The following is a 27,881-nucleotide window of genomic DNA, read 5'->3' as shown; positions in this document are numbered from 1 at the left end:
CTTAGCTTTTAGGAAGGAAGGGAAAGCAGCTTACTGCTGCAGCTGCAACCAGACTCTCTTATGTGTATGTATCACATCCTTCAGGCACACTCCTGTACATGTGTTCTGGTAGGACTCCTGCCTAGTTCAGGTCACAGCAGGGAGGCCTTCAAGGTTCCTAATAGCATTTGCAAAGACAGCTTGTAAGTTTTATGTGCATGGCATTCTCATTTTCTTAATGCTGTGCCAACCTATGTTTTCTGTCTGAAATATAAAAAAAAAAAAAAAAAGGATGGAAACTTGAGGCAACAAAAGTACCATACAGACTGCCCTGGTGCCCTTAGACTATGGTGTTTGTATCTTAGGGCTGGGTCAAAACCTCCTTTGTGGGAGTCAGTTTATCGATTTCCACAAAATCACAGAATCAATTGTGTTGGAAAAGACCCCTGAGGTCATCCAGTCTTTGACTGAACATCACCTTGCCAAGTAGACCTTGGCACTAAGTACCCCATCCAGTCTTTCCTTAAACACCTCTAGGGAAGGTGACTCCACCACCTCCCTGGGCAGCCCTTTCCAATGTTTAATTACCCTTTCTGTAAAGAAAAGCCTCCTAGTGTCCAACCTGAACCTTCCCTGATGCAACTTGAGTCTATGCATGTTGATGGGAATTTAATCAGGGTCTAAGGGAAGTAACAAAAGTACTGTACTTATACTGAAAAAAAAAAAAAAAAAAAAAAAGTATAGTTTTCATGAATATTGTTTAATTCAGGATTCCGGTACATATCTGAAAAGATGAACTCAAACAGCTGAATCAGTTTTACAGAGTCATTTTTTGGAGGGCAGATTAATGGAGAAAAGCAGCTCTAATTTTTGCATAAGGTCCCATTTATAAAGGCTGCCACAAGACCCGGCTGCCATTTTAACCAAACTACACATTTCATTTGCAAACTTAGCTGAACTTACATTTTGATGGCTATTACACTAAAGAACTGAAGCAGCTAAAGCAGAACATTTGTGTATTTGAATGTAGGTCACTGTTAATGATGGCTAGTCAGGCAGAGGAGCATTTCTGAATGTGTGCAGAGGGAAAAATCAGAAGAGCTGGAGGAGTCTTCAGCCAACTAAAAGTGCTCCTGGTTTCACATAGCATAGCAAAGTGGAGATTGAGGGAACACAGAGTGGTGGCTTGATGAGCTGGTGTGGCCTGTTGGGCAGTAAAGAAAAGGAGGTGCATGACGTATGTGTGGCTAAATGTGGGATTGGATTTGCTGGTTTGGAAGGTGGTGGTGTGTGGTCTGAGGTGGGAGAGGTGGAAAGATGGAATACTGGTGTGGGGATGTAGGATGTAAAGCAGAGGAATGTCAGGTGTGGAGTTAGTCATGCTGATGGCTTTGGTGCGAGGTAATGGGATCTAAGAGCTCCTGCTGTGGCTGTCACCAATAGTGGTGTCCAAGGGCAAGAGGTTTGGGAACCTTTATGCTCTATTGTTAATAAAAAATGGACACTAACCACTTTTCAGAGAGTTCTTCCGAATGACACTCAAAGGACTTTTGTAAGTCTAGGAGATGACTGAGACACTAAGTAGATTCCTGCTTTTACCTTCTGCTGTGTCTTGATTAACTTGGTGTCTGGGTATCCTTTTCAGCAAATAAAAATTTTAGGGCATATCATAAGGCACCTTCCTTCCTCTTTGCATTGTATGCAGAATATAGTTGAGTTGTGGAAATGTAAAATTTCAGCACATAAAAAAAATTTAGTGCATGACTTTTAGGAGCTTCAGTCTTTTGCTGGATCTAGCTCTTACTATCTTTGTGTCTGTCTGTCTGTCCGACTGCCTGCTGCTGTGCTTTCAGAGCAGGGGTTCCCTCAAGCTAAAATACAGGTGTGTAGTCCATGCTGACTGCTGTGCAGGTTATTATGGAAAGGTTTGTGGGTTGCAGGTTTTATAGGGTGGGGAAAGTCAGTGCTAAAGAGCTACAGTACTGCAGAAACTGTATCATGCTAAGGTCTGGTGCTCTGTCACGGCACCTGATTTTAAAACAAAGCTGCACTTCATTGAGAATCCTGATCTGTGTTTTCAGTTTAGTTATAGCATCCTGCTAGTGGGCCATCAGTAAGATGTGTGGTTCTTTAAGTGATGTGGCTCAACTGCAGAGTGCTCCTTACTTGGAGATGTGGAAGATGCGATCCTTAGAAGTGCAGCTGTGCCTCCTGCTGTCCTGGGAGGAGCACGGGAGACTCCCATCTGCAGTCCTCTCAGCCCAACTGCTCACTGACTGTGGAGGAAGGGCTGCACCTGCCATTGGTCCCTAACAATGGACGCTTCCACGACAAGCAGAGGATGTTCTCCTGTGTATCTATGTAGCCACTCTTTCTTTTCCATCCCTGCCGGGTGCAATTTGTGAGGGCCAGTGGTCTGGGACAGAGCACGGAACCCGAATGCCGAAAGGGATGGGCCCTGCTGGGCGTGGGTGCAGGTGCAGGAGGCGGCAGCAGCTGGGAGGGCTGGGGAGGGAAGGAACCGGCAGGAGGTGTTGGACAGCTAATCGCCTGCAGCTTCACCACCCAGGCTGGTGTGAGAATGGCCAGGCTTCCTCCTCATGATGCTTTTAATCTCATTTTTGTCCCTGAACACAAACCCTGGCAACAAATCCCAGCTTGTAATGCTCGTGCAGGAGGTGTTTGCCCCATTGGAAGATCAGTTGCCCTTGACCAGTCAAAGGGGTTGGAAGCAAGGGAAACACAGCTGCTGTGGGACTGAATGTGATCAATAGGACCCTTTTGTTAGCTTTGCTGCATTGTGCAATTATGGTCCTTTTACTGATTAGATTGCGGTAATGCTCTCTGTGTAAAAGGTGCTCTGAAACATGGAGAGACAATTGTTTTGTGCTGCGAGGGGAATCTGATATGAAAGGGTCCAGGCAGGATGAAAAGTATTTCCCCCTGTTTAAAGGCTCAATCTTTGAACTTCAGGCTCGAGCAGCCATACACCTGAACATGATGTTTTTAAGTATCTGCTGAACTTGGCTACTAGTTTGCAGCTAGGTTACATTTTCTATTTCTGCTTCCTAGTTACTGAGATAGTCTTCCTACCATGTAAGTTCTTCTTACCAGTAAATCATGTTGTAATTGTTATATGTTGTGCTAGATAAATGATTGATGTAACTTGCATATAGAAACTGTGTTTTTACTCAGTCTACCTAGTAGATTCCAGTTTCTATATAAAGGCCTTGTACACTTCTCATTCTGTGACCCAGTTTGTCAACTTGTTCAGCAGTGAATGCAAGTAAACAGCTGATTTCCCATACTTATAGCTGAAGATGTCTTCTACTTTTTATTAATGTCTCATGTTTACTTGAGATTGCAATCAAAGAACTGTGGGTTTGCTTGGTTTTTTTAAAAATTTTTATTTGTTCATTATTATACACATTCCTTGCTTATTTTCTTCATATGATTTCCCTGTCCAAATGAACTAATTAATAGAAGCCTTTTTCATTTTTTCTAAGACCACCCCTGTCATAGCTTTTCCTGATGCAGCCTCTCTGCATTGCCCTTTTTTATTCACTTGTTGTTTAAAACCATAGATTTAAACCGATCTAAAGGGATGTAACATTTAGCTAGGTACCATCTATTTGCATTGCACATTGTTCCCCACCTTTTCTGGATGGTGGGAAATGTCCTCTGCTCCTCAATAGCTATAGTGCATCACATAAGTGTCCTCATTGAACTAGCTGTGGTTTCTAGCACTGCTCCCCAAGAGATTAAATCTTAATCAGAACCTGTCCCTGAACCACAAAGAAGTGGTTTAAACAGTGGCTGCTCTGCATATTACCTTCCTCTCATCTCTTTGGATTCCACTGTGGCACCCTGGTCCCTAATTAAGAATCTGTCACGTCCCTCTGGAATCCCTGTCTTTTCTAATTACTATTAACCTTTTTTATTTGTATTACTAGAGCACACAGAGGTTTCAGTTGGACACTGAGGCCTCTTTGTACTAAGAGCTGTGTATACATATAAGAAGTAGACAACCCCCATTAATGAACTAATGGTGTTGGTCTATGATAGGAAAAGGATGAAGCAAATACTGGAGAGGAAAATACATAACCTCTTTATTTCACTGGCTTTATGTACATGCAACCTACTTTTTATTAAGCTAAACAATTTGGGAACATGATCCTACTTTTATTTATCCTTTGTCTCTGTACAGATTAGCTTTATTTCAGGTGGACTAGGACTTACCTGTCTGTGGTCTGCTTGTATGATGTTCTGGTACATTTTGAATAATCTGTGAGGCTATAAATGTGATCTGTGCTCATGCTCCTGAGCTTCCTGTAACTGTAAAGGATATCATGTACCATATGTGTGATTTTATCATGGGCCTGGCCCACATAACTGCACTTCAACATTCTGTCACAGGGCTGGTTTTGTTCTTCAGGTCCCTTACTGTGTTTCTCAGCTGTCTGTAGGACAAGGTTGTCAGAATCACATTAAGATTTTCCAGGTAAATAACGGGTTTGCTTCATTTCATGGGATCATTAATGCTTTACATTTCTAGCAGGATGCAAATGCTAAGATATTTTTAAATTCTTTACCCATATGCTTCTGTCTTCTGTTGTATAAAAATGCTTGCAGCCACAGAGCTGAGAAAATGTACCCTGCTTCTTTTATCATTCCAAAGTCTTTTATCATTCCAAAGTCCTTGTTTTGAAGGAAGAAATGACATTTCTAAAGATTTACTGTAACTTATTTTATTGTTTTGAGGAAGATGATTTTTAACTGAAAACATGCATTAGAGTGCTGGCAGGGCTAAGGTCTCAGTGGTGTATTTGGCATGTATTTTAAGCTTCCAGACCTGATAGGGAACAATTTGAGTTTTCTTTGCTTGTTGTTTCTTTAATCTTCAGTTGAAAGTTTTTGCCTTTTTCTAATCATGTCTCTCCTTACCCTCTCTCCTTTCTTCCCCCTAACCCTTTTTTTTGCCTCTTTTTTCCAGTTATTGTTCAGTTTTTTATGAATTATGTGTGGTGTCTTATGAGGTGATAGTACATGTCTGGGTTTCTTAGAATCACTGAGTTTAATGTATTGGAGACTTTGGGACATTTTGTGTTAATGTGGATTACATTATGAGACAAGACATTTGCTTCTTTTAAGAGAAACCTGGATTTACTGTGATTTCTTGGGAGACATTATTCGTGTTTGAAGAGCAGAAGTAATGTTAAGGTTTTCCAGAATGGAAAGAGGCCTTGATGAACAAAGTAGTTGAAAAAGAAAATGGTGGGTACAAAAAAGAGACTATGAAGTAGCACGTGTAAGAGGAGATAAACCCCCAGTTATTATGCAAATAGTTTAAGTTAAAACAGTTATAAATTGTAATGATGTCATTGTTGTGTGAATATTAAGAACATATAGGAGAGAGCATACTAGAAGCGTCAACATGGAAAAAAATTCCCAGCATCTTATTCTAACAAGGGATGTTGGAATGATAGCTTTAGATTTCTTACTAGAATTAAGCAATAAATTAATAGAGTAATCAAAGAGTGTTTCAAGCAAGAGACATGGAGGTTGTGGTGTTTTCAGGAGGACTCTCTCACCTCTTGTGTCCTTCAAACTTACTGAATTTATCTTTTGGGCTGTAGTCATTCCGTAGGGCTTCTTTGGGATTCCCTTTATGTTTTAGTGTAGTAAAGGGTTATTCTTAAGCCACAGTGATTTATCATAGTACCAAGTAATTTGAGGAGTTTGGAGGGTTATGTGAATGTGTTCTTTCCTTGAGGAAAGGAAGATTCTTCAACTCATAACGTTACCAAATTCCTTGTATTACAGACTAGTGGCTTTCACTTAAGACTCATCTGACTTTCGTTCAGAAAATGATAGCGACTTGTGTTTTAAATTTCTTTGTGCCAGGTTCACCCTGTCACGCTGTCACATTTGTTAATTTTTCAGGTATCAAAAATTACCTCTGTGGTAATAATTCTGTATGTGGGTCAGAGGTATCTTTGTGGGAAGGCACTACCTTGGTTTCAGCTTGACAGAATGTTTGGAGTCAACCTTATGTGAAGTTCGCAGTGCTGTGCAGGTGGATCGTGCTGTGAGTTTATGTAACCTTGAAACACATGCGTGTAACAAAACCACCTCTGAGTGTAATGCATGATCAAAGGCCATGATACCGTGTGTTGCAACACCTCGGTTTCCAGCGACTTGCCACTGCACTGCTGTGTTAGGCTTTCCCCTTCTGACAGAACGAGGTGTCCAGCTCGGGCAATGACTTGTTTGCTAAACTACTTCACAGAAATCAATGAATGTATTGTGAAACGATGCTTATGTGCACACAGAATTTAGTTAAGCTGTGGTAAATGAAGCCATGTCCCTGAAGCTCTTGGGGCAGGCTGCTTTTCCGTGGAAGGGCTACACTTTTCTTTTGGGGTATACGGAGGTTGAGCTGAAGGCACCGTGAGTGCGGCTGCAGAGAGCAGACGGCTGCGTTGCCAAAAACTGTCTTAGATTCAGTCAAGGTTTTCCTCTATGTGAAGTTGTTTTTTCTTCTGGGGGTAGGAAGGGGCTGTTTAATAAACCACAGATAAAGGTCGTTAACATCAGACCCTGGAATTGGTAGATTATTAACTCCGGGTGCAGGTATTTTCCGCGGAGATCTTCGGAGCATTTCTGATATAGTTCTGCGTTAGAAAACCGATACCCAGGGGTGGACCGGAGTCCGGACGAGGGCACCGACGAGCCCCACTGGCGACCCCGGCCACCCGCGGCGTGCGCGTTGTACCCCGGGCGCGGTCACCGCTTGTCCCGAGGAGGGGCTGTCCCCGGGCTGCCCGCGGGGCCGCTTCGCCCTGCGGCCAAACCCTGCAGGCTCTGTGTAGCAGCAATTTGAAACGTTCAGAAGCTCGGTGCGGCGAGGCCCGGGGCCGCTCTCGCCCGCAGCCGGGGCGGGGCTGGGGAGGGCCGAGCGGGGCCGCGCCTCCCTCCCTGCCTCCCTCCCTCCGCCCGCCCCGCCGGGGCAGAGCCGCCCGCAGCCGCGCCTGGCCGGGGCACCCCTGCCCGCGCTCCTGCCCGCCGCCCCCCGCCCTCGCACGCCATTTCCTGTGCTCCGTGTTTACTTCCCGGTTCAAAGCCTCCAGTGGGAGCGATCGGCGCCGCTGCCTGCGGAGGGAGCGGGAGGTGAGGGGAGCGGCGGGGTGGGGGACGCCGCTCCGCTCCGCTGCGGTGCGGTCCCATCTCCTCCCCGCGCTGAGCCGCCCGCCTCTTCTCTTGCAGGTGTACCCGGAGCCGCGGACGGAGGGCGAGTGCCTGAGCAACATCCGCGAGTTCCTGCGGGGCTGCGGTGCTTCCCTGCGCCTGGAGGTGAGTCGGGGCTGGGGGCGCTCGGCCGGGTCCCGGGGGCGGGGGGTTTCTCGCCCTCCCTTTGTGCCCGGGGACGCGGCTGACAAGATGGTGGCGGCCGCCCCTCCCCTGGCTGCGGGCCCGGGGGGCTGCGGGGAAGCCGCCGCCGTCAGCCCGGGGCTGCCTGGGCGCTGCCCGATGCGGCGCGGTGGCGGCCGCGCCCCGGCGGAGCCGCGCTGGGCCCGGGGCCGCGCGGAAGGGCCGCGCCGCTGCTCGGGCAGCGCCCCGTCCCTCTGCCGCCGCCGACGCGAGTGCCGGGCGCGGGGTTTGCCCGGCTCCGGGGCGGCTAAAGCCGCTGCTGTTCTGTCCGAGCGAATTCTCGGTACGGATGAATTGTGTCCGCTTTATTCCTGGAATCGCTTTGAAAGCGCCAGCGGTCGGCTTCGAGAAATTAAGTTGCCTACAACCTAGTGAAATGCTAATTGAAGAAAATGGCAGGTGCTGTTTCTTCTATTTAAATTTGAGTTACATAAAAGCCCTGCAAACTGCCATCTTTTCCGAACGTGTGTTCGCAGGGTTGCAAATTAGGTTCTCGAATATTGCTGGTATATTTAGCTATAGCAAGTACATACTGCTGTCGAGTTTACTTGATGTTGGCGTGTGGGAAGGAACTGATGAGATTAAAAACCGGTTTCAGCTTCTCTGCGTTGGAAAGTGAGAGGTATTGTCATTTCAGTTCTTGGAGACATTTTTTTGGGGTGGAAAAATTGGTTTCTGATGCTTCTGGACTTAAAGTAATGTAATGTTCCCTTAATTACTTTGCAAGGTCTTATGGTACCTCTGGTCTTGCCTGTGATTTTGCCAGGCAGTAACTGAATGTCATTAAAAAAGACTCTGGTTGCTTTCCTGAGGCCTCTAAACAGTGAGGTATCATTAGTGAAATAAATGATACTTGCAGGACTTGCCCTTTATCTTAGGTTCCCTCATGGACAAAGATGGAAATTAAGACCGCTTTTAGCACTCCTCTTGTGAGGAAGTCCTCACATTTTTACCTTCCTTCCCTTTTCCCCACCAAATATGTAGAAAATCCCTTAGGATTTCTTGGGAGAAAAGCAAATTAAGTTCTGAAATACTCAGAAACCAGGTTCTGGGGTTAACAGTGCATTATGTCAAGCATTCTTTTTGCTTTGGAGCCACTGTCACTCCCATTTGTCTTTTCGAGGGCCACATTGAGCTTTTCATGCTTTGAACATTCATGTGTGCGAGCAGATCCAAACTTCAAGTGGTAGACATTCATGGACTGGGGGGGATTGTGGGAGGAGGTACTTGTGATCTCAATGCAGAAATAAATTGAGTAAATGTAAATGTTAAAGAGGGGGAAAATGGCATTAACATTGTTGCTTCCCCGCTTCTAATTTCCTTCATCAGGTGTCTCACAAAGCTTGAAGCTGTTGCAATTGTGATAGGCTGGGAATAGTTACTGTGTTGCAGTTTGGTCTCTTTTCTAGTTACAAAAAGCTTTTGTCAGGTCTTTTCCTTGGGGTGTCGAGAAAATGAAGAAAAATGATTGAAAGAAAAGATAATTTTGCTCTTGTTCTGAGAGCCTGAATATCTTTGGGAATAGTCAAATTGTTAACCTGGCCTCAGGGGCTTCTCAGCAAGACTGCCGGAAACACCTTTCTTACGTGGAGGTAACTGGCAGCAGTAGCTTCCAGCTCAGCATGTTGGAACAGGAATTACTCCCAAGCTACCAGAGAGTTCAGAAGCTGGCAAGAAGGGGCACAAATGCTTGGGCTTATGGAGCTCTTGTGTGTATTTATGGTTTGTACACTGTTCCCTGTTGTTTTCTCATTAATTTTTCCAACCCCCTAACTGTGGCCAAAGATGAGAGCAATGGCAACCTGGATTCAACCAGGGAGTAGCTGGCAGGGGCCTCTTGGCCATCCGCTACTCCTGGGCTCTTTCCCCTCCCTCTGTTAACAAGGTGTGAGTCAGCCCTGGAGAATCTGAGCCTTTCTCACCGTGGGAACTGGGGAGATGCCACAGCTCCCCTGTGCAGGGTCTGTGTAATGCTTCCTGAGTCTCAGGGTGTAGAGATTGCGTTGAGTGAAGAGTGTGAGGAGCATCTCTGGAGCTGCCTTAGGGCATATTGTCAGAGAGGGCAGAGGAGCTAACACGGAGTTAGTGGTGAGTACGAATATTTGACAAAGGGTTAGATGTGTGTATGTGGTACCTTAAATAATAGAAATGTTTGGACAATATGGCTATCAGAGGAAGCTCTAGGGTGGTGTGGGGAGATGTGACATTATTCTGTGCACTAATGTGGTGCTTTTCCTAATAAGTATTCCACAATGTGGAGATTTCTGTGGCTTATGAGGGTTGTGCTTGAGCCTTACATTGAATGTGACTTATATGCAGTTGGATCAGATGATGTCTCTGTGTGTTATTTTGTGAGCCTGGTGAAAGCATGGTAGTGGTTTGGTTAGCCTAAGATCAGCATTGCACAAGCACTTTGCTCCCAGATCTGAGCTCATCTTGGAAGCAGTGGAGGTGTGTTTTTACAAAACCATGTCAGAGCTCCTTGCCTTGCTGGAGCTGGGTAGGTCTCCAGTTTAGGAGACTTTGTTATGGCACGATTGAGAATTTGATTAACCACTGCTGTGGTTAATTTGAAGCTGCACAGCAGTAGATGGCTTCTTAGAGATGCTTTCATCTGTGGATCCCCTTTTTAGCGGACATGATAACTTTGGTTGTTTTCCTACATGTGGAATAAGAGGCATAGATGAGAAAATCTGTTGGTTTGGGAAAGTGCTGGTGTCTGAAAGCTGTTCTTATTTTCTTCCTTTTGCTTCCCAGTAAGTTTGGGTTGTTAGAAAGGTAATAAAACATTCAGAAAGGGTATTTCAAATTCTAATGAGGAGGATTGCTGTTCCTCAGAGAAAACCAGTGGCTCGCTTCCCACACCCCCCAGTACTTTTTGATATTTAAGTGTTTCGTAGAAAAGAGAATACTTAATTTGGATCTTGCAGCAATCTTGTAAAGCAAAGCATGATTCCAGAAATAACCAGAAGAATGTGCTGCAAGTATTGGCTTTTAAAAATTATTTTTAATACAGTTTTCTTGTATGCGGATACAAGGAACTGAGACCTATTAATGAAAAAAATGTTTTAAGACCTCCACCAGGGACTGAATTTCCATATTTTTTCCCTTCTGAAAGCCATTAGTGCATCCTTAGAATAATTGTAATGTCGAGTAGTTTATTCTGCTTTGAGCCTTCAGTGCCGTTGCTGAATGTCTGTGTAGATGGAGGGGACTGTAGAATAGCTACCTGTGTTGTCAACTCACATCTTACTGTGCACCTTTTCCTTAGGCAAATAGGATATTTGCTAGGTACTGTTCTTGCCATTTTTGCTTTAAAGGCTGTTTTCCCACCCAGTTTTCTCTTTGAGTGGGAAGACATTTAACTGTACTCCCTTCTGAGGAGCATGACCTGCTTTTCCAAACAGGGTCCTAGATACTTGTTGTACCTGAGGGACTCTGTTCTAGAAGAATGTGGGTGGATATGTATAGTTAAGAAGGAATTCACTGCAGGTATATGTATCACAGAAGTCTTGCAAAGGAGAGAAAAATGAAAAAGTGATGGCTTACTTCTACCTGAGCCCTAGCAAGTTTTGCCATTATGATTATCTTGTACCTGAGTCATGTCACTCCAGTTTTGTTCTCTTTCAAAGGAGCTTGAGCTTCCTGAATATAATACTGTGTTTTCTTATTCTTTGACCAGAGCTGTTGGACAGCTTGCATTTGCCCTGGAGAAATCACTGTATAGTTCAAGAGCAGTGAAGTTTGTTGGGGGAGCCATTGAATGTAGAATAATAAACAAGATGAATGTAGAATAATAAACAAAAATAGGTTAATGGAAAACCATGTTAGTATCTGCTGTTTAAAGGGCAGAATGTTTGACATATCCTGAGAACAATGTCACGGTCTGTGTGATCAAATTCCTTAAGTAGCATCTTGCAGGGTTTTTGCTGCCTTTCATCAAATAAAAGATTAATGCTTGCTTATCTGAATGTTAACAGGTTTCTTGAGCTCAAAAATATTTTGTATTTTTGACTTTTATACTGATGGGTAAGATAGCAACTGCTTCATGGAAAAAGACAAGCCGTGGGTATGAGACCCCTTTCTCTACCTGCTAAGAGATCTGCTTGCCTCTAGGATTCAAGGATGGTCATTTTATTACAGAGGCAGCCATGCCAAGCCCAGGAATTTATTTCTATAATAAACTAACCAAAGAAGAAATGAAGCAAACCTGGCAGTCTTAGACAGTCTGAGATCCTGTGCTTGTATATTATAAAATCTCTTGAGCAAGAGGGATTTGCCCTTAAGGTTCAGAACACTGCATGCAAATTTGTAAAATAAATTTCGTAGCACTCAAGATTTAATCAAGATATACAAATGCCTGTGAATGACTATAATGGAGCTCCAGCCTTGGGGAAAAGTTTGTGAGGGGTGCCAGTGTCACTCTGTTAGAGCAGGTAATCTTTTGAGAGCAAGGGTACCTGTTTGTGCTCTCTCACACCCACCACTAACACAGGAGTTCATCTGTTAGGTGATGCTTCTTTCCCCTGAGCCTTGCCCACTTCTTTAGGTCATTATGGCTACAATCCTACTGGACTTGGAAAGGTATTCTGCCAGTTGACTTTCAAAGACCTATTTGTATCAGGAAGGTGTAGAGCTGTGCTGCTAGTGTGGATGGACTTGGCTGACATTCACTTGTCAGTGAATTAGGAATAAATAGGTTTCTAGTGCCGAAGACCTTCATGCCACTCTTAGGATGATGATAGAGAAATTAAATCATCTACCTATCCTTTCAGCCCTTGTTCAGACTATGGTCTTTATTTTGTCCAAACAATATTCCTTAGATTTGCTCCTGGGTTTATTCCAACACAATGCCTTTATAACCCAGAAGGTGCGCTAACAAATGCCTTCATGATTCTTAAATGTCATACACATTTTCCAGAATCTCAGTGTTTTAAAGTTTCCATTCTTTGCTTATGGACTGCACATTGTGAAGTTTTATTTCGAGGCTGCGATCTTACTGGTGTATTTTTCAAAGGGGAAAAGTTGTATCTTTTAACTAAGATGAGTCTGCTGTATTCCTTCCCCCAGCTCCCACCCCGATTTCTACTTGTTCACAAAACTGTTCTGAATATATTTTGGCTATTGCTTACAGCAAAGTGCTGTGTGTCACTGCAACTTGACTTGTACATACAGTTCTCTGACATGTGACTACTCTCTCTCACACACCCTTAATTTCTATCCTTTTTCTCATGTGTAAATATGTGTTTTTAAGACAGGGAGATACTGTTGCTTGACTTATTTACATTATTTTCATAAGAATGGCTTCTTGTGATATGAAGAATTTTTATGATGCTTAGAGTAGCAGGCCTAGGACTGAGACTGTGTTTCATGTGTTTATCAATCCTTTGTATTCCTATTGAAGAGAAGCCTTTGAATACTTCTTAAAGGGCGTCTTACAGATAGAATGGTGGAAAAGCAGTATTTTTTTCCTGATATTAAGCCAGTTCCTCATCTTGTATACCATTCATGCATAGTGTCATGCTAGCTGAGGAGGTGACACAGAGGCAGGAACATATGGCATTGGGCAGGGAGGAATGGTAGTATCAGAAACTGTTACAGTTTTATTTAGTAAAACCCAGTCTGAAACACAATGTGCATGGTAGCTTTTCAAATCCTTACATGGTTCCCTTTTCACTTAAACCTTCCTGCTCTTTCTGTGAGAATTTACTTCTTGTGATTCTGCCTTGTGTGAGCTTGTTGCATCAGCAGTAGCATGATATTGTGCTATCACCTCCTGATTCAAGTTGGGGCTTCAAGTTGAGTCCAGGGGCTTTCATTAAAGAGAAGAATGACCCTCCTTATTGGGGTACAGATTCAAAAGCACCTGATATAGGATAATTTGAAAAAGACTTAGAAGAAAGCTATCAAGTAACAAAAGTGGATACTTAAAAGAAAGCTATCAAGTAACAAAAGTGGATTACAAGAGTGTCTTTGTAATGAATAATGTAACATATAGTGCTATTTTTGGGGTGAGTTTTTTTGTTTGGATTTTTTTGATTTTTTTTTTTTTTTGATACTTGAGGTCTATGTTCAGTACTTTCAAGGTAAAAAAAATATAATTTCTAAATTTTGAATCAGACCATGAATATTTTAATTCCTGCCAGTTCTTTTGTATTGCCCGATTTGTGGTACTTTGAACAGAAACATTTAAGACAGTGTGCATATAGAGACTGGCACAATGGATCTATCATGAGTGCAGATTCCTTTCTTTGCTGCATGAAGCAAATGTGAGTCTAGCCTATCAGAATACATCCAAAATGTTACAGTTGTGTCTTGGTGGTCAGCATATACAAGACAAGTTGCAGTGACACAGTAAATGTTAACGAGTACTTCTAGTTTTGGCTGCGATTGAGTTAATTTTATTCCTAGAAGCTGGTATAGTGCTGAATTTTGGATTTAGTATGAGAATAATGTTAATAACTCACTGTTTTAGCTGTTTCTGAGCAGTGCTTACACTAAAGCAAGGACTGTTTAGATTTTTGTGCTGTCCTGCCAGGGAGGAGATTGGCAGCCAGGACATTGGAAGGGGACCCAGCCAGGACAGCTGATCCCAGCTGACCAGAGGGATACCCCACACGGTGTCATGCTCAGCCCTGAAACTGGGAGGAGGTGGCTGGGGGATGTCCACCTGCTGTTCGCTGACCACTGGCTGGGCTCTGGTCAACAGGTGCTTGTGCATCACATTTTTTCTATATTCCCTTATCATTGCTATTTTCTCTTCTTTTTCTGCCATATTAAACTGCCTTTATCTAAACCTATGAGTTTATCCTTTCTTTCCAATTCTGTCCCCTATCCCATTTGTTGGGGGGTGGGCTGGGGGTTGAGTGAGTGCATGGCTCAGTGGTGTTTAGCTGCCTGCCAGGTCAAACCACAGCACTGGTATAGATCTGTTCAGAGCAGTTTTGCAAATGAGTTGTTCTGTGGTTTGGGAGAGGCTTCTGTGTAACTGCTTCATTTGTGGTGTTGCTTTGGATCTTGAGACTAAAATGAACCTTCATCTAGCAATTAAAATGTATTGCACTATTAATAGAGAATGCACAGAATACTTCAGTGTTATGCTCAAATATAGCAGACTTTTCACAAGAGGATTTCATTGCTTCTTTGATAGAAGAGGAGTTAATCATCTGAGGGAAGGTGTGGAAACTAGGAAAGTTGGGAGAAAAGGGTGGGTAGAGAGAGTTGGAGGATTTTGAACAGAACTTCAGAGTCCTTAAGGCTTAAAAAGGGAGAAGAGTCTGCTTCCTGATTTATATGCTGTTCTCCTGACTTGTCAGAGGAGTTCTTGCTCTCTGATTTCTTTAGCCCTGTTGTGTCCTCCTTTGTTGTGAAGCACAATGAGGAAGGGCTCTTCTGCTGGTTTTCTGGAGGGTGGGAGCTGTGGGAAGGGGGGCCCTTCTGATTAGCCCTGAGCAGGGAGCAAGCTGTGCAGAGGTGCTGGGGATGCCAGGTGTGAAGGCAGCTCTTGGGAGGAGACCAGGTGAGCTGCTCTGTCCCTCTCAGCAAGGGAGCAGCAGGGACAGTAGAGAGGGATGGAGATGGCATTGGGACAGTGTGGCACCTGCTGTGAGCCCAGTGCTCAGCAGAGAAGTGCATTTCAGAAGTCAGGACTTGTTTCTGTCAGCACTTGTCTGCCTTTTTACTTCCCAGAGGATGGCTATGGTCTTGTTAGTTGCTGTTGTGGTTTTTATGAGTGCCTTGTGAAGTTGGACTAAGGACGTCTCAGGCTCCCTCCCTACACGTACACTTTTTCTCTTGAATAGTTTTGAAGAGATTTTTTTTTAGCTGGCAAGCCTACTAAAAATAGAAATGTAGATAAATCTTGCACTGTACAGCTACAATTGTGTATACTGAACACAGTTACATTGTTATTAGGTGTCAGATTGTTTCCCAAGCACGAGTGTGACAGAGGAAAACAAAACAAATATACAAAATAGGTTACAGTTGGTGGTGTATTGTGTGAAGAAAACTTGGGTACCTGCAGACCTTAATGACATAACATGTTTTCTTAATGTATGTATTTGGACTAAGAAGATCCTCAGAGCTGAAGTGCATCCTTCAGTATGTGAGATGGCAGTGCTCAGTCTCTTCAGAAACCTGGAAAACTTTCTCCCCTTGTGACAATGACTGTATTGCATCATTTTGGCAAGGGAGAAATTCTGGCAGAACAGTTGCTTTGAACCTTACCTCAAATGAGGACTTTGCAGAAGAGAGTCCATCCTGGCAAAGCAAGCTGCTGCTTTTGTTTGTTGTCATCTCGCCAGAATCTTTTGATTTTTTTTGGAACTTAAGAGTCGACATAAATCACTTCAGTTATCTGTAAATGGTGGAGTAGCAAATCTAGGTCTTTTGTGAGTTGCTCTGATTTCTTAAGTGCTTCCAGCTTTGCAACTGTTCCTGACTTCTTGCATGTAAATATCCTGGCATGTGTGGGAAAGGTGATATGCATTCTGCAGTGGAGAGTAGCTTTCACAGGCTTGGTTTTGAAAGATGGTGTTGAGGAGAGGGGAAAAGCACCTTGCTCTAATTAAAAGGAAAAGAAATATTAGAATATGATGATTTCTCCATTTCCTTAAGGGGAGTTATCTTATTGTGCTCAGCTGAATACACAAATGGCTCTAGCACTTGCGTGTTCCAGCTTGAGCCCTCTATTTCTCTATAGTTAACTGTGTTTAGATGTTTCATCAGATACTGGGCTGGTCCTGTCAGTATCACTGAGAGCTGGAGCTTGTCTGTGTGAAGAGCAGCATGGTTTTTTGACACTTCTAGCTTTTCCCAGGTATTTCTGTTTTTTAGGAAATAGCGAAAAATTGTAGGCCATGGGGAAAATTGTAGTGCTGAAAACCTCAGACTCTTTTTACTGAAAAAAAAGCTGTCTTCAGCTGTGTACCTCTTACTCTTCCTCTGGGATGAAGCCAGCAGGATCCAGCAGGTTGGGTAACCTGGGGGCAGGTGAGGAGGGAGATTCAGCAATGTGGGAAAATGATGTGCTGTTTTCAGTAGGTGGCAGTCCTTCCTTCTCTGAATCAGTCCAGGGCCAGTGGTGAGCCTGGTGACAAAGAGAGGCAGGGACAGAGGGGAAAAAGAGGGAGCAAAGTTTTTCTGTCAGTGCCATCTTGTGGGCCAAGTGTAAATACACGAGCCTGAGCACTGGTGCCTTGGAAAGAAGAAGGGTATTCCTTCTGGTCTGCCTGAGTGGTGTCCTGAGGTGGCTCTGCCCGGCTGGCAGCTTTTGCTGGGAGCCTGTGTGTGGGCAGCCCAGCAGCTGCCCTCGTAACTTTTGGGGCCAGCAGGGAGAGGATGAAGCATTCTTGGGGTACCCTTTGCTTTCTGCAGGGCTGGGGCTAGAGGCTCATGTTTAGCAGATGAAACCCCGATTAATTCTTTTTCTCCCAAACTTCAGCTGAAGTCATAGACTTCTTCCAGTTTTTTGACTGTTGTTGGCCACACTTCTTTGAATGGAGTGTTTAGAAATGTTAAGTAGCAGTTGCTTTTGAGTTCAGTTTACAAATAAAACATTAAATACTGAGCCAAACTCCTTTGATACAAATCCTCAATGCTACTTGCTTCAGCAGCCCTATGAAAGGTGCAGCTGCCTTAGGCTGTGAAATAATAAAGGAAAAACTAGAGGTGAGGGAACCCAAAACCAAATACATGCTATTACTAGCTGAGATAAGGGCATCTTCACAGATCCTCTCCTGCTAGTACTGAGTGGTTTTTTAATATCTAGATTTTTTAAAGAATTATTCCCATGCTCTCCACGCTTATTTTCTATCCCCTACCATGATGTTTTTCTTGAGGAGGATAGAAGACTTATCAGAGAGAGGAATAGTGATGGTTAGTGAGAATGTGGTGATGATATGCTTAATAATTTTTACCAGATATATACGTGTTAAGAAACTTTCAGAATTCCTGCCTGATCAAATCTTCTCCATGTGATGCCCACTCTTGCTTCATCGCAATCTCTAGGCTGTTTGCATGATGTTTTTAGGAGAGTGTTGGCTGGAAGTGCCAGCAAAAGCAGTTCTCCTAGGCAAGTACTGCTGAAAACCAAACCACTGCCCTAGCTTTAATTAAATTATCTCTCATTTCCTCCCTCTCCCCCTTTCTTTAAGTTTCTACTAAAAAATTTCAAGAACGGGTACTATGGATAACTGTTTTCTTGTTGCCCAGCTGCCTGGCAGTGACTGGGCATGGCAGAGAAGGGCACACTGCTTTAGATCAATGTGAGTTGCAATGGAAGCACCCCAACAAGGTGTCAGTTCCATGTTTTACAGAATTGTAAACTCTGTCAGCAAGTGTGTGTTGTCTGTGTATTATTTTTACATCGTCTAGATGACTTTACATTGTGTTTCATGATTATTTCTTAAGAAATGTGAGTAGAAATACGTCTTGCTTTGTTTTCAGATGATCTGACAGACTCGCAGTAAATTGTTCACTGCTTCCCTGCCAATATGTGTATTAGATTTTTCTTCCAGTTGTGACTGACCCTCAGAACTGGATTGGTTGAGTGGTTGGCATAGAGGACTCAATGGAGAAGGGAGGAATCTGGGATGTCCTCTTTTGACAGCAGCAACCCAATCTAAAATAAATAGACCTTTACATACTTTTATGACTGGAGCAGCCTATTCTTCAAATGTTTTGAGGTTCATTCAGTCAGTACAAAGCAAAGAGTGGGAGAGGGAGTGGAATTTATCACACCCCCAGACATGTTCACTTAATTAATGAATAGAAATGAGGTAAGAAAAAGACAGTTCTGAATTCTTAAATCTCTTAGCAGAAAGTGCCTGGAAGCGCTTGGTTTTAAATCATCAGGCACAAAGATTCCTACTTGTTGAATTAACTGGTTTTCTGTTCAAAACACATTGAAACGCCAGGTTTTTTTGCATGTTCTATATGTTTATTAGCTTCATAGTGTCCTCAAAATGTACACTTTAGGCAATTACCATGTTTTGTTTAAAAGCAAGCCTCTGCAGAAATCATGACATAGTTCATCATAGTCTTTGTTGTTAAAGCATTTAAATCATGTGTGTTAAAGCATTTAAGTGTGTGGATATAGGGTAATCACTCACTTTTTTTTTTTTTCCTCTAAAGATTGATGCCAAAGGTTTAGGAAAGTGTTTGAATTACAAACATGGAACAGGATGTTAATCTATACTAATCTAATCATTATTTGAATAGGCCATTTAAATCTATTCACCCTGTGGGCTTGTGAGCAGCATAAAGTAAATGACAAGAAAATGCATTTTCACACCCTTTGCCTTAGGCTAGTTCTTCATCCTGGTGTCACATGAACATTTTGCAAAAGATAAATTTCATGGATAAATGCAGCTAAAGTTATTTTCTGTACTTGGCATTAAAACTGAAAGAGAATCCTTCATTGTTAAAATACAAAGTTGTAGTAATTACCTGACTTTGATATTGTAAACTGCTGATAGTTAAATTGACCACATCTACGTATTATTTATGGCCTAAGTTAATTAGTTGGCTTGGAGGGCTCAGCAGTTTTGGGGATGCCAGTCAGCTAGTTGTTTCCTGCCTGTACTTGCTTATTAAGATGGCTTATCTCTTAATTTTTTTTGTTAATATTTCTGGCTAGAGGTATTTCAAATGTCACTATAGCATTCAAAACTAAGTGAATTAGTGTAATTTTATTTATAGCTGTTGTCAGCAAATGCAGAAGAATATACATTGCCTTTAGAGCACTCAAAAAAATCTCAGGTCTTGGGAAAGTACACTTAGAGACAGAAGTGAGAGACTCTTGTAACTTAGAATGCTGCAGTTTGTTGTTTTCAATTGACACATGCAAAACACTGTAATTTGGTGTTGTTTTGCACAGGTGTAAATAAATCAGCTTTTGTATTAGTTTAGTTTAAAATAGGTAAGTAGAATACTTATCTTTGTATTGTACAAGCATTGCAAGACTTTGTTTCCTACAGGAACAACTGCAGGCATAACTTTTGCACACCACACTACCCTCAATTCCATTTTTGATGTGGATGTTACTTAAGAAATTGCTATGCCAAACCCAAAAAGCATAATTGGGCCCCCTCTGTATGTGCATTTTGCTAAACAGGCAATTGCTCAGTTTTTTCTAGGAACCTTGCCTGGTTCCAGCTGGAAAGCTGTTCATTGCTCTTCCTTTATCCATTGGATGGTCTCAGACTTGGATTTAAGTATGAGTTTGTAGGCAGAGTTACTAGGTGCTGTATGAATGTAGTGCTTTCCTCTCTACTTTTTTTTTTTTTTTTTTTTGGTTGGTTTCTGAAGGTATTACCCTTGCTTTCATGGTGTTTGAGCTGCAGCCTTGAGTGTCTATGGTTTGACACAGCTCCTCTGGGCCTCGGCTGGAGCTGTGAGTGCAGGACACGATGCAGAGCAGGCTGAAAGCAGGCTGTGCTCCTAGCGTGGATATACCCTTGTGGCAGTAGAGCAGCACTGACACATGCTATCACTTACCTATTTCTTGCCTATCCATCGTCTAGCGTGGATGCTTGGCAGGCTCCAAGGTGAGATGGTGCAGGAAGGTCAGCTGGTAGAAATAACCCTGCTACCCTGCTTGCTTTCCTACCAAATTGACCTTGTGGAGGTCAAGAAAGAGCTGGGGCTGGCACAAAATGTGAACTAGATTATTGTACAGTGAATATGTAGGTCATCTTTAGGTGATCCTAGACTTCAAAAAATATAGGGAGAAAGAAAGTTCTCTGTGGCAGCTTGGTGATGTGTGGGAGATGTGTCTCTGTGTCTCCATCTCAGCCTCTGCACCTGAGCTGTCAGCCTATCTGCCAGGGGTGGTAAGCTCAGGTTTCTCCTTTGCGTTGAGCTGGGCATGTTCTCAACTGCTGTATTTGCTAAGTGTTGATAGCAGAGGGATGATATGACTTGGCTTCTACACCAAGTTCTTAGTAACTGTTTGTTTCTCCTCTCCCATTCTCTCTTTCTTGTTGGCTGTGTTTTTCCACTTGTGTTTTGAGTTCTAATCTTGCTTTCTGCGATGTTTTCCTAGGTGACTTGCCTCTGTTTCCTCATTCCTGTCATTCCTAACTTAGCATCAGCTGTCTAACCCTGATTTCCGATGTTTCCAAGGTCAGTGGCCAAAGAGACAAGTATTTTTCTATCTGTTGCAGATGTTTACTCAGACTCTCTGTGGTGCTGGTCAGGTGCTTGAAACGCCGAGAAGCATTCCAGGAAAAAAGCTAGATTGATTTAGTTTTCAGCCAATTCAGTTTGTTACAGCAAAGTGGGTGATGGGCTGAAAAACTAGTGGGAAAGGGAGTGTGCAACTTTGTAGCTGAGCATGTACTTGAAACAAGTGGGTTTTGCAGAGGCTGCAGGTGTCTGTAACACTATCCTTTCCTCCCCCTGGCTTCAGCACTATCTCGTGGATCCCCGCTAAAGTTTGTTATGGAGAGGCTTCCTGTTATGGTCAACAACAGAAGCCTCTCCAGAGGATAACCTGTGGTGGGTGGGATCAAGTCTTTAGGGATACAAAGGGAGACAGCATTGACCCAGACAGCTGAAAAATATTGTCCTAAATTTAGGTGAAACTTGTCACTGGCAGTGTCGTTCTTTGTCTGGCATGCTCCCCCTCCTCGTTTCTGGATGTAGCTTTTGTTTTACATCATTTGAATTGGGACGTTGCTTTCTCTTGGAGGTAAAGCTTGTCAGATCTCTACTTGTGCCTCGTGAGAGACTTGAACTGTTGGGGGGATGTACTGCAGTGCTCAGCCCTTGAGATAGGGTCTTAATTGTTTTACTTCACTACTGAAAGTGCTGAAGCTGTATTGAATTCTATCTAATTGCTGTCTGTCATTGCTCTCAAGTTTAGTCTGTTCTTGGTAGTAGTTCAGGTGGTCTCATCAAGGAGTGTCCTCAGTACCTACTGAATACTAATAGTTTCACTAGATAAACGACCCAAGGGAAATAATTATATTTTCATGTCAGTGTTTACCCTCAGGTAACTGTGGTGATGCTTGAAGTAAGATATACTGAGGTTTGTTTGAAATAATCCTGGTTTTAATATTACAGACAACTTTTTCATCTTTGTGCATTTCTTTTTCTTCTGTAGAATAGGGAGGCTTTGTAGTCCAGAAGAGGAAGCCTTGGGTGCCCTTCTTGTGAGTTAATGAAGGATGTGAAATCACAGCATGAAACTCTCTCCTCCTTTGTTATCCTGCCTTTTAAAAAGCCTCTCTGAGGGAATTTATGCAAGCAGATGCAGCCTCCTCACAGGCAGTGAGCTGTGGCTTGTTTGACGTCTAGAGGACTTGCTCTTAAGCAACTTGGAGAGAGCACGGCTGCTCACCTGCTCTCATGGCTGGAAGAGTTTTTGACAGAATACCTTGGCCACTAGTTGGGGTGGCAGGTGGTACTGGGAAGGAGGTGCTCTTATGTTGGAAGACCCAGTGGCTTCTAGTACTTGGAATTAAATTGTTCAGAAAGCACTAGAATCATGGAGTTTAGGGTGGTGAATTGCCATGAAGCAGGACTTGAATTGCTTTGGTACAATCCAGGCATTGCATTGTGGCTTAAATCCATTCTAAAAGGTGGCATCAAGTTTGGGATTATGGTTTGAATGTCTGTCTGAAAGAAATTGCTTGTAAAAGATAGTGTAGAAACCACTGCTGCAAGCTTTGAGCGGAGTCTTCATGGGTGGATTTATTGTTGGGCTACACTAAAACTAATTATGTTGCTAGTTATGTTAAATATGTACAGGTACAGTATATGTGTATTGTTTTATCAGGTGTGTTGCATTGAGCAGCAGTCCAGTCAGTGCGAAATAAGGCAGGCTGTTCTAGAAGCCTGGCAAAGGCTTGGCAAACCAAATTCTGCCTGGCAGATTGATAGTGCAGAGCAAGCTATTCAGCCAGTGCTTAACAAATGAGAAGTGCTTTTTAATAGTTACATTTTTTAAAAACCTGACACAAAGTATGTTGATTTCCAGGGCTACTGTTACTAATTGTAGGTTAAAAAGAGTGTTCTCTTGATACTGTTCACTAAGAGTAGTGGTTGGTTGGGAAACTGCAGTATTGTCCTAACTTGTGTTTTGTTTGCTTTTCATTGTTTCTTGCAGTGTATTTGAACGAGTTTCTCACCCACAGAAAATTATTTTTTTGTGTTTGTTTTTTGGAATACAAATCACTTTCTTGATGATGTCATCCATAAAGATAAGTTGCTGGCAGTACCATTTTGAGATAACTTTGCTGAAGATTTTTCAGCAATTCCACTTTGTTGGAACCATGTCTTTGCATTTCTTAATGCTTCTGGAGCATCCAATTGAAAGCTCAATTGGATTTAACCTGTTTCTAGAATGGCACATTGTACTCCGTTATCCACCCAGGATGTGCTGCTTCCTTTTGCCACGCACAGAGCGCCTCTGAGTGTGCTTCTCTGAGGCTGGATTTTTGTGATCACAGTTACTGCTTTTAACAAACTACTGTTTCATTGCATTGGCATATTCTGTGTTAGTAAATCAGAATGTTTTGCAGTCTGTATGTCTTGTAGAAGATAGATTTCCAGTGCTGCGTGGCTCTGGAAATAACTGGATCTCTGCTTTGGTGTCACAGCTAAGAGGTTGACATCTTGAGACTGATGTTAGTCACATTAGTGATCTCTGCAGGAATTTTACATGGGATTTTTGGGGAGTGTAATGGAAATAATGATCTAAAAAGGATTTATATGTGCTTAGTTTGGCTTTTTCTGAGACTTGTGCTAAATGCCAATGTTACAGCCATTTATGGCTTTACAGTGATGAATTGTGTTTCTGAGGATGCTGTAGATCCATGAGGGTTGGTTGGTATCCTTTTATCTGAAAGTATTATGTAAATCATAGTTTCAGTTTCAAATGCTTCCCTGTAGGGGTTTCAGTTGTACTTGAAGCCTCATTGTTAACTCAGCAAACTTGACTTTGCATATTAGGAAATTGTGAGCCTCCCACAGAAGTCCCATTAGTATAAACTTCAACTCCACAGAATCAGCTGTGAAGATGGGTCAGTATAATAATCCATGACTTGTTCTTCTAGACTGAGGCTGACTGTTTTGTGGTATTTAAATAGCAAAGATTAAGTGGGGGAAAAAAACTCTCACATGTTAATGTATCACATGAAATTTTTATTTAAAAATGCTACTTCTGTGCCATAACTTCAACGTGTTGATATAGTGATATTTGAGGCTGTTTCTTCTTGCTAATCTCCTTGCTGTCATTTAAGGTTAGACATGATTACTAGCTAATTTTGAAGTGGTGCAGTTATGTTGGTGTTTAGGTCGTGCATTTAGTGGTATTAGCATTACAATGTTTGCCCCTCTTGGTGGTGAACAAGGTTTGTTGCACATCTTTTGCTGTGGCTAGGGACTGCTGTTATGAAATTGGGTCTTAGACACAGCCCTGCCACTTTCTGTGACTCACCCCATGATTCTGTGATCAGGTCCACACTGGAGAGATGTGGGGGGCAGACCTGTGGAGTCAGCACTGGCCATTGGAGTAAAAAGGTGCAATTAGACTGAGCTAGGTACAATTTTCTCTCAGTCTTCTTAGAGGTAACTGCTGTCAGAATATTTCTGTAACTTCCAATATGACAATTTATTGTTTAGCTCAACTTTTAAATCCTGTAATAATTGTGAAACAAAATTTGATGCATGGTTTTGAGAATTTGAGAAATAAATGCTCATTACTGTTACTCAAGCAGTGTTCTACAGGGGATTTTTTGTTGTAACTACACTAGCATAAAAAACTTTTTACTTAGCTTGGATTTGGACATTAAAAATGTAGAAATAGTCTTACTGTCTTCAATGACCTAAGGATAAGTTTGCAAGTTCAGATCAAAGGCTAGCTTACCTTATCTTGTGAGATGCAGGTTTGTAGTAGTTGCCTGGAAGAAAAGGTAAAAAACTCAGACAAGCTGGTAAAAATAGAGCATGATGCCTGCTGTTAAATCTTTCCAGCTTCTGACAGTCCATAGCTGAGGAGCTCCTTGTGAAGTCAGGGATGTATCCCTGTATATTTAACAGCTCAGTGGAACTCCTTCTGTGGCTTATTTAAATAGCTTTCTAATGCTCTTTTGAGCTCTCATTACCTTGACAGCATCCTATGGCAGTAAATTCCATATCTAAATTATGCGTTTTATAATAATTTCCTTTTGTTTGTTCAGCTGCTGCAGCTGGTGGCAGTGGGTGCCTTTGTTTCTGTGTCAGAGATGTTCTCCATGCTATATGTGAGTTCATGTGGCATTAGGGCACTGCACTGCATCCCATCTCTTTCCAAGAAGAACGTATTTAGTTCACTTTTACCTCATGTGGATGCCATTGCATTAATTTAGCTGGTTTAAACAGTTTGCGTCTCTGTACCCCTTTTGTTTTGTAGTGTCACAGTGGACCACAGCTGTATTTAGGCTGCACAAATAGTAAAAAAGTCTGTTTGTTGCCTCTAATTTTCCAGTATTGTTTTTGTTGGACTCCATGACTTAGTGACCTGAGGTTGTTACCTTGGGGTCATCTTTTACCTGTCCGTGTAAATAGCTAATTGAGAACTCATTTCTGTACGGGTATAATAATGGAGTTTGGGTTTTTTTTTTCTATTATTTTGTCTTGAGGTAGGTTTTGCATTTGTTGGCACTGGATTTCACCCTCCTGCTTTAATGTTTGGCTGTTGACAACATTGTATGGTGGCTGTTCTGTGAGTTCAAGTTTTGACTAATTGCAATAATTTCATATGCTCATTAAAGTTCTTTCTCCATGCCTTGTGTGAAATTGCAGGTACATTGTGTTGAGTAATGTGGCTCCCAAGTTGGATCTCTATTGATCACTTTTGGTACTCCCTTCATGGTGAAACTCAGTTGTTTGTGTACAGCTGTTATTTGTTTCTTCTGTAGCACTTCTGAATCTTCAAGAGGAGTCTCCTCGCTCAAATGACCTTTGTTTAAAATAAAACCAATCCTTGTTTTGTTGTGTTTTCAAAGGATATTCAGATATGCTGTATTATATGAACTGCCCTGTGTTTGGCTAATTGCTTTAAGATGCATAGAAGCATTTTGGAAAGGCTCCTTCCTTCTCCCAAGGCAATGTTAATTCTTTTCTATTTCGCTATTTATGCCAACCTCACCAAACCTGTTTTCTTTTTTCTGTTACATCTTTTGCTAATTTACCAGGCTTAGGCATTTGCTTTACTGGTCTTTAGATCTCTGGACTTCTTTCCTTCTTTCCTTCCTTGACCTTTAAAGACCTGGTTCATGTTTTCTGCCTTCTATTCCTCTGCTGCTGAGGCTGTGACAAGTATTTTGCTGTTCACTGTAGTTAAAATTTCAATTTAGTGTCTGAGGTCTTTTACTGACAGGTGTCATGGAGTCCTGGCAAATGACAAAGATGCTGTGCTTGGTCACTCGCTGTTCTGTGAATTCTAGCATCAAGAGGAATTATATTTACAGCAGTGCCTGGGAGAAATGCTATATTTAAAGGAAATGGAATAGTCTGCCATTTCAAAAGTTAACAGAACTTGTTACAAGAAAATGAAGGAATTGAGTCTGTGTGAGGTGCAGATAATTTGAGTCTTCTGTCAACAGAAGAGATGAGTGTGTGAGATCAATAGGATCTTGGTAATAGGCAGCATGGAGAAAGTGGAAAGGTTATTTTGTATTTCTCTTTGCACAGGGGCTAAGGGTTACTCAGAAAAAACCAAGCAATTGGCAAGGTCATAACAAATGAAAGGAAGCGATTCTTCACCCTGTAACTAAGTTGTGCAAATGATTTCTGTAGTTTTTGTAGAAGTTGAAATTGCATCATTTACAAAATGACTATAGAAATCTAAAAAATCCATTTAAGACCTTTAGATGCAGATAGTCCCTGAGACAAATGGTTGGAAAATACCTTGATAAAATATTGCTATATCATATTTGTCTTTCTCTATTCTTCCTTATTGGCAAATCTGAGATGCAGGTTTTGGGCCTGAATAGGCTGTCACTGATTTTTCCTAAGTGCTTGTCCTCGTTCCACAGACGGCATCCCTCGTTCCTGTTTGGAGGAGTGTATGGCCCTCTGCTAAAAATTCCTGCTGTCGAGGAGCAGCACTCACATTAGCTAAAGGGCTCACACCAAAACCATCTTTGCCAGTCACTGAACTGTTGTAACTTGTGGAAGGACAAGGTAGCATACCTGAGTCTTGCACCAGATTCCAAGCTCTTGTACCTGTGGACAGACACATTCCTGACCATACAGGGCATCAACCACCTCGGGCCTGGACTCCTCAGCATTGGTGCCTGCATCCAGGTGCCAGGATGAGGATGTCTCAGTATGGTTACCGTTGATACAATGGTGGCTGAGGCTCGCTGTGTTCAGTGGATGGCTATAGGAAACCCAGGATGTGCTTTCTGGATCAGGATGCTGGATCTGGGCCCAGGCAGCACTGGTGAGGCAGAGTGTGTTGCCAGTGAGAGGATGGAGTGAGGACTCTGTCCTGTGAAGGCTGGGAGAACTCTGGACTGTGGAGATGAAACTGTTAAGAAGGAATTGAGATAAAGTGGGCTGACTGCTCCCAGTATCACCTCTAGCTGCCCTTGTCAGCTTGGCTACCCAAGCCCATCATATAGTGTATCACCTGATGAATCACAACTATCAAATTCTTGCAATAGCTAATTTCTTAAAGGAAGTTATCTTTATTTCTTTCTGATTGAATTCCCAGACATTACTATGAATAAGTAGAATTGGTGTGGATTGAATTTTTATGGCTGCTTGTAACCTTCTAGAGGGCATCTTTTCTTAGTTTGGAATGTGGAAATTTTTATAGATATTCCCATAAATGTTAAGTTTGAATTTCTTACAGAAACTTACTACTGAATGATGCTGGATGATCTGCTGTGGCTGGACTGTAGCTATGTGTTTGGGGGTTTTTTTTTGTTTGTTTGTGGGTTTGTTTGTTAGTTTGGGGTTTTTTTTTTTGTCCTGGCAGATGGGATATTTCTCTCCCATGCATTGGCTCAGGTGCTGGTCTTGTCTGATACTGGACTGGTTTAGCTCATGAAATTTGCAGCAAGCTTTCTACTTGCTGGATTAGTTTTCTGTGAGTTCACTTTAATGGTGTGAGAGAAGGTCTGGGATACTTTCCTCCTGAAATCTTGCCCTGATTTGTGGCCTTGCGGATCAGAGCAGGAATGGTTTTATCTGGACATGTGCTGTGTGTCTCTCCTGGTGTGTGCCTGGTCCTTCAGAGAGATGAGTTGTCTGCTGGCCTGGCAGCTGCTGGATGCCCTCCCCTTACAGGCTGTGGCATTAAATTGGCTTCAGTTTCTCTTCCTTGGCCAAAGACACTGGCCAGGGCTGCCCAGGCAGCTCCACCAGCCCTGCCGCAGCAGGAGGGATTGGTCACCACGGCACGTGGTGGTGAGGCTTGTCCCTGCTCCCTAGATAAAAGTCCTGTGCCTGCTCCATCAAAATGAGTGTTAATG

The 27,881-nt window shown here is 42.6% G+C and overlaps 1 protein-coding gene across 8 annotated transcripts in view; it reads left to right on the top strand.

Moving 5' to 3' along the window:
* The window catches only part of ARHGEF7 (Rho guanine nucleotide exchange factor 7), a 115,845-nt gene that overhangs the window by 8,035 nt on the left and 79,929 nt on the right, over positions 1–27,881 (top strand). For 6 of the 8 annotated variants that reach the window (XM_038128154.1, XM_038127891.1, XM_038128564.1 and 3 more), the window contains exon 2: positions 7,246–7,332. In XM_038128154.1, coding sequence (XP_037984082.1) covers positions 7,246–7,332 — 87 coding nt within the window. Of the gene's footprint in view, positions 1–6,659; positions 7,150–7,245; positions 7,333–27,881 lie in introns of those variants that run through there. The other 2 variants (XM_038128481.1, XM_038128391.1) reach the window with 1 other exon arrangement.

Source organism: Motacilla alba, chromosome 1 (genome assembly GCF_015832195.1).
Source record: "Motacilla alba alba isolate MOTALB_02 chromosome 1, Motacilla_alba_V1.0_pri, whole genome shotgun sequence".
In the NCBI taxonomy this organism is placed as follows: domain Eukaryota; kingdom Metazoa; phylum Chordata; class Aves; order Passeriformes; family Motacillidae; genus Motacilla; species Motacilla alba.
Note: the sequence above shows the minus strand (reverse complement) of the source record. Positions and strands in the feature narration are given on the sequence as shown.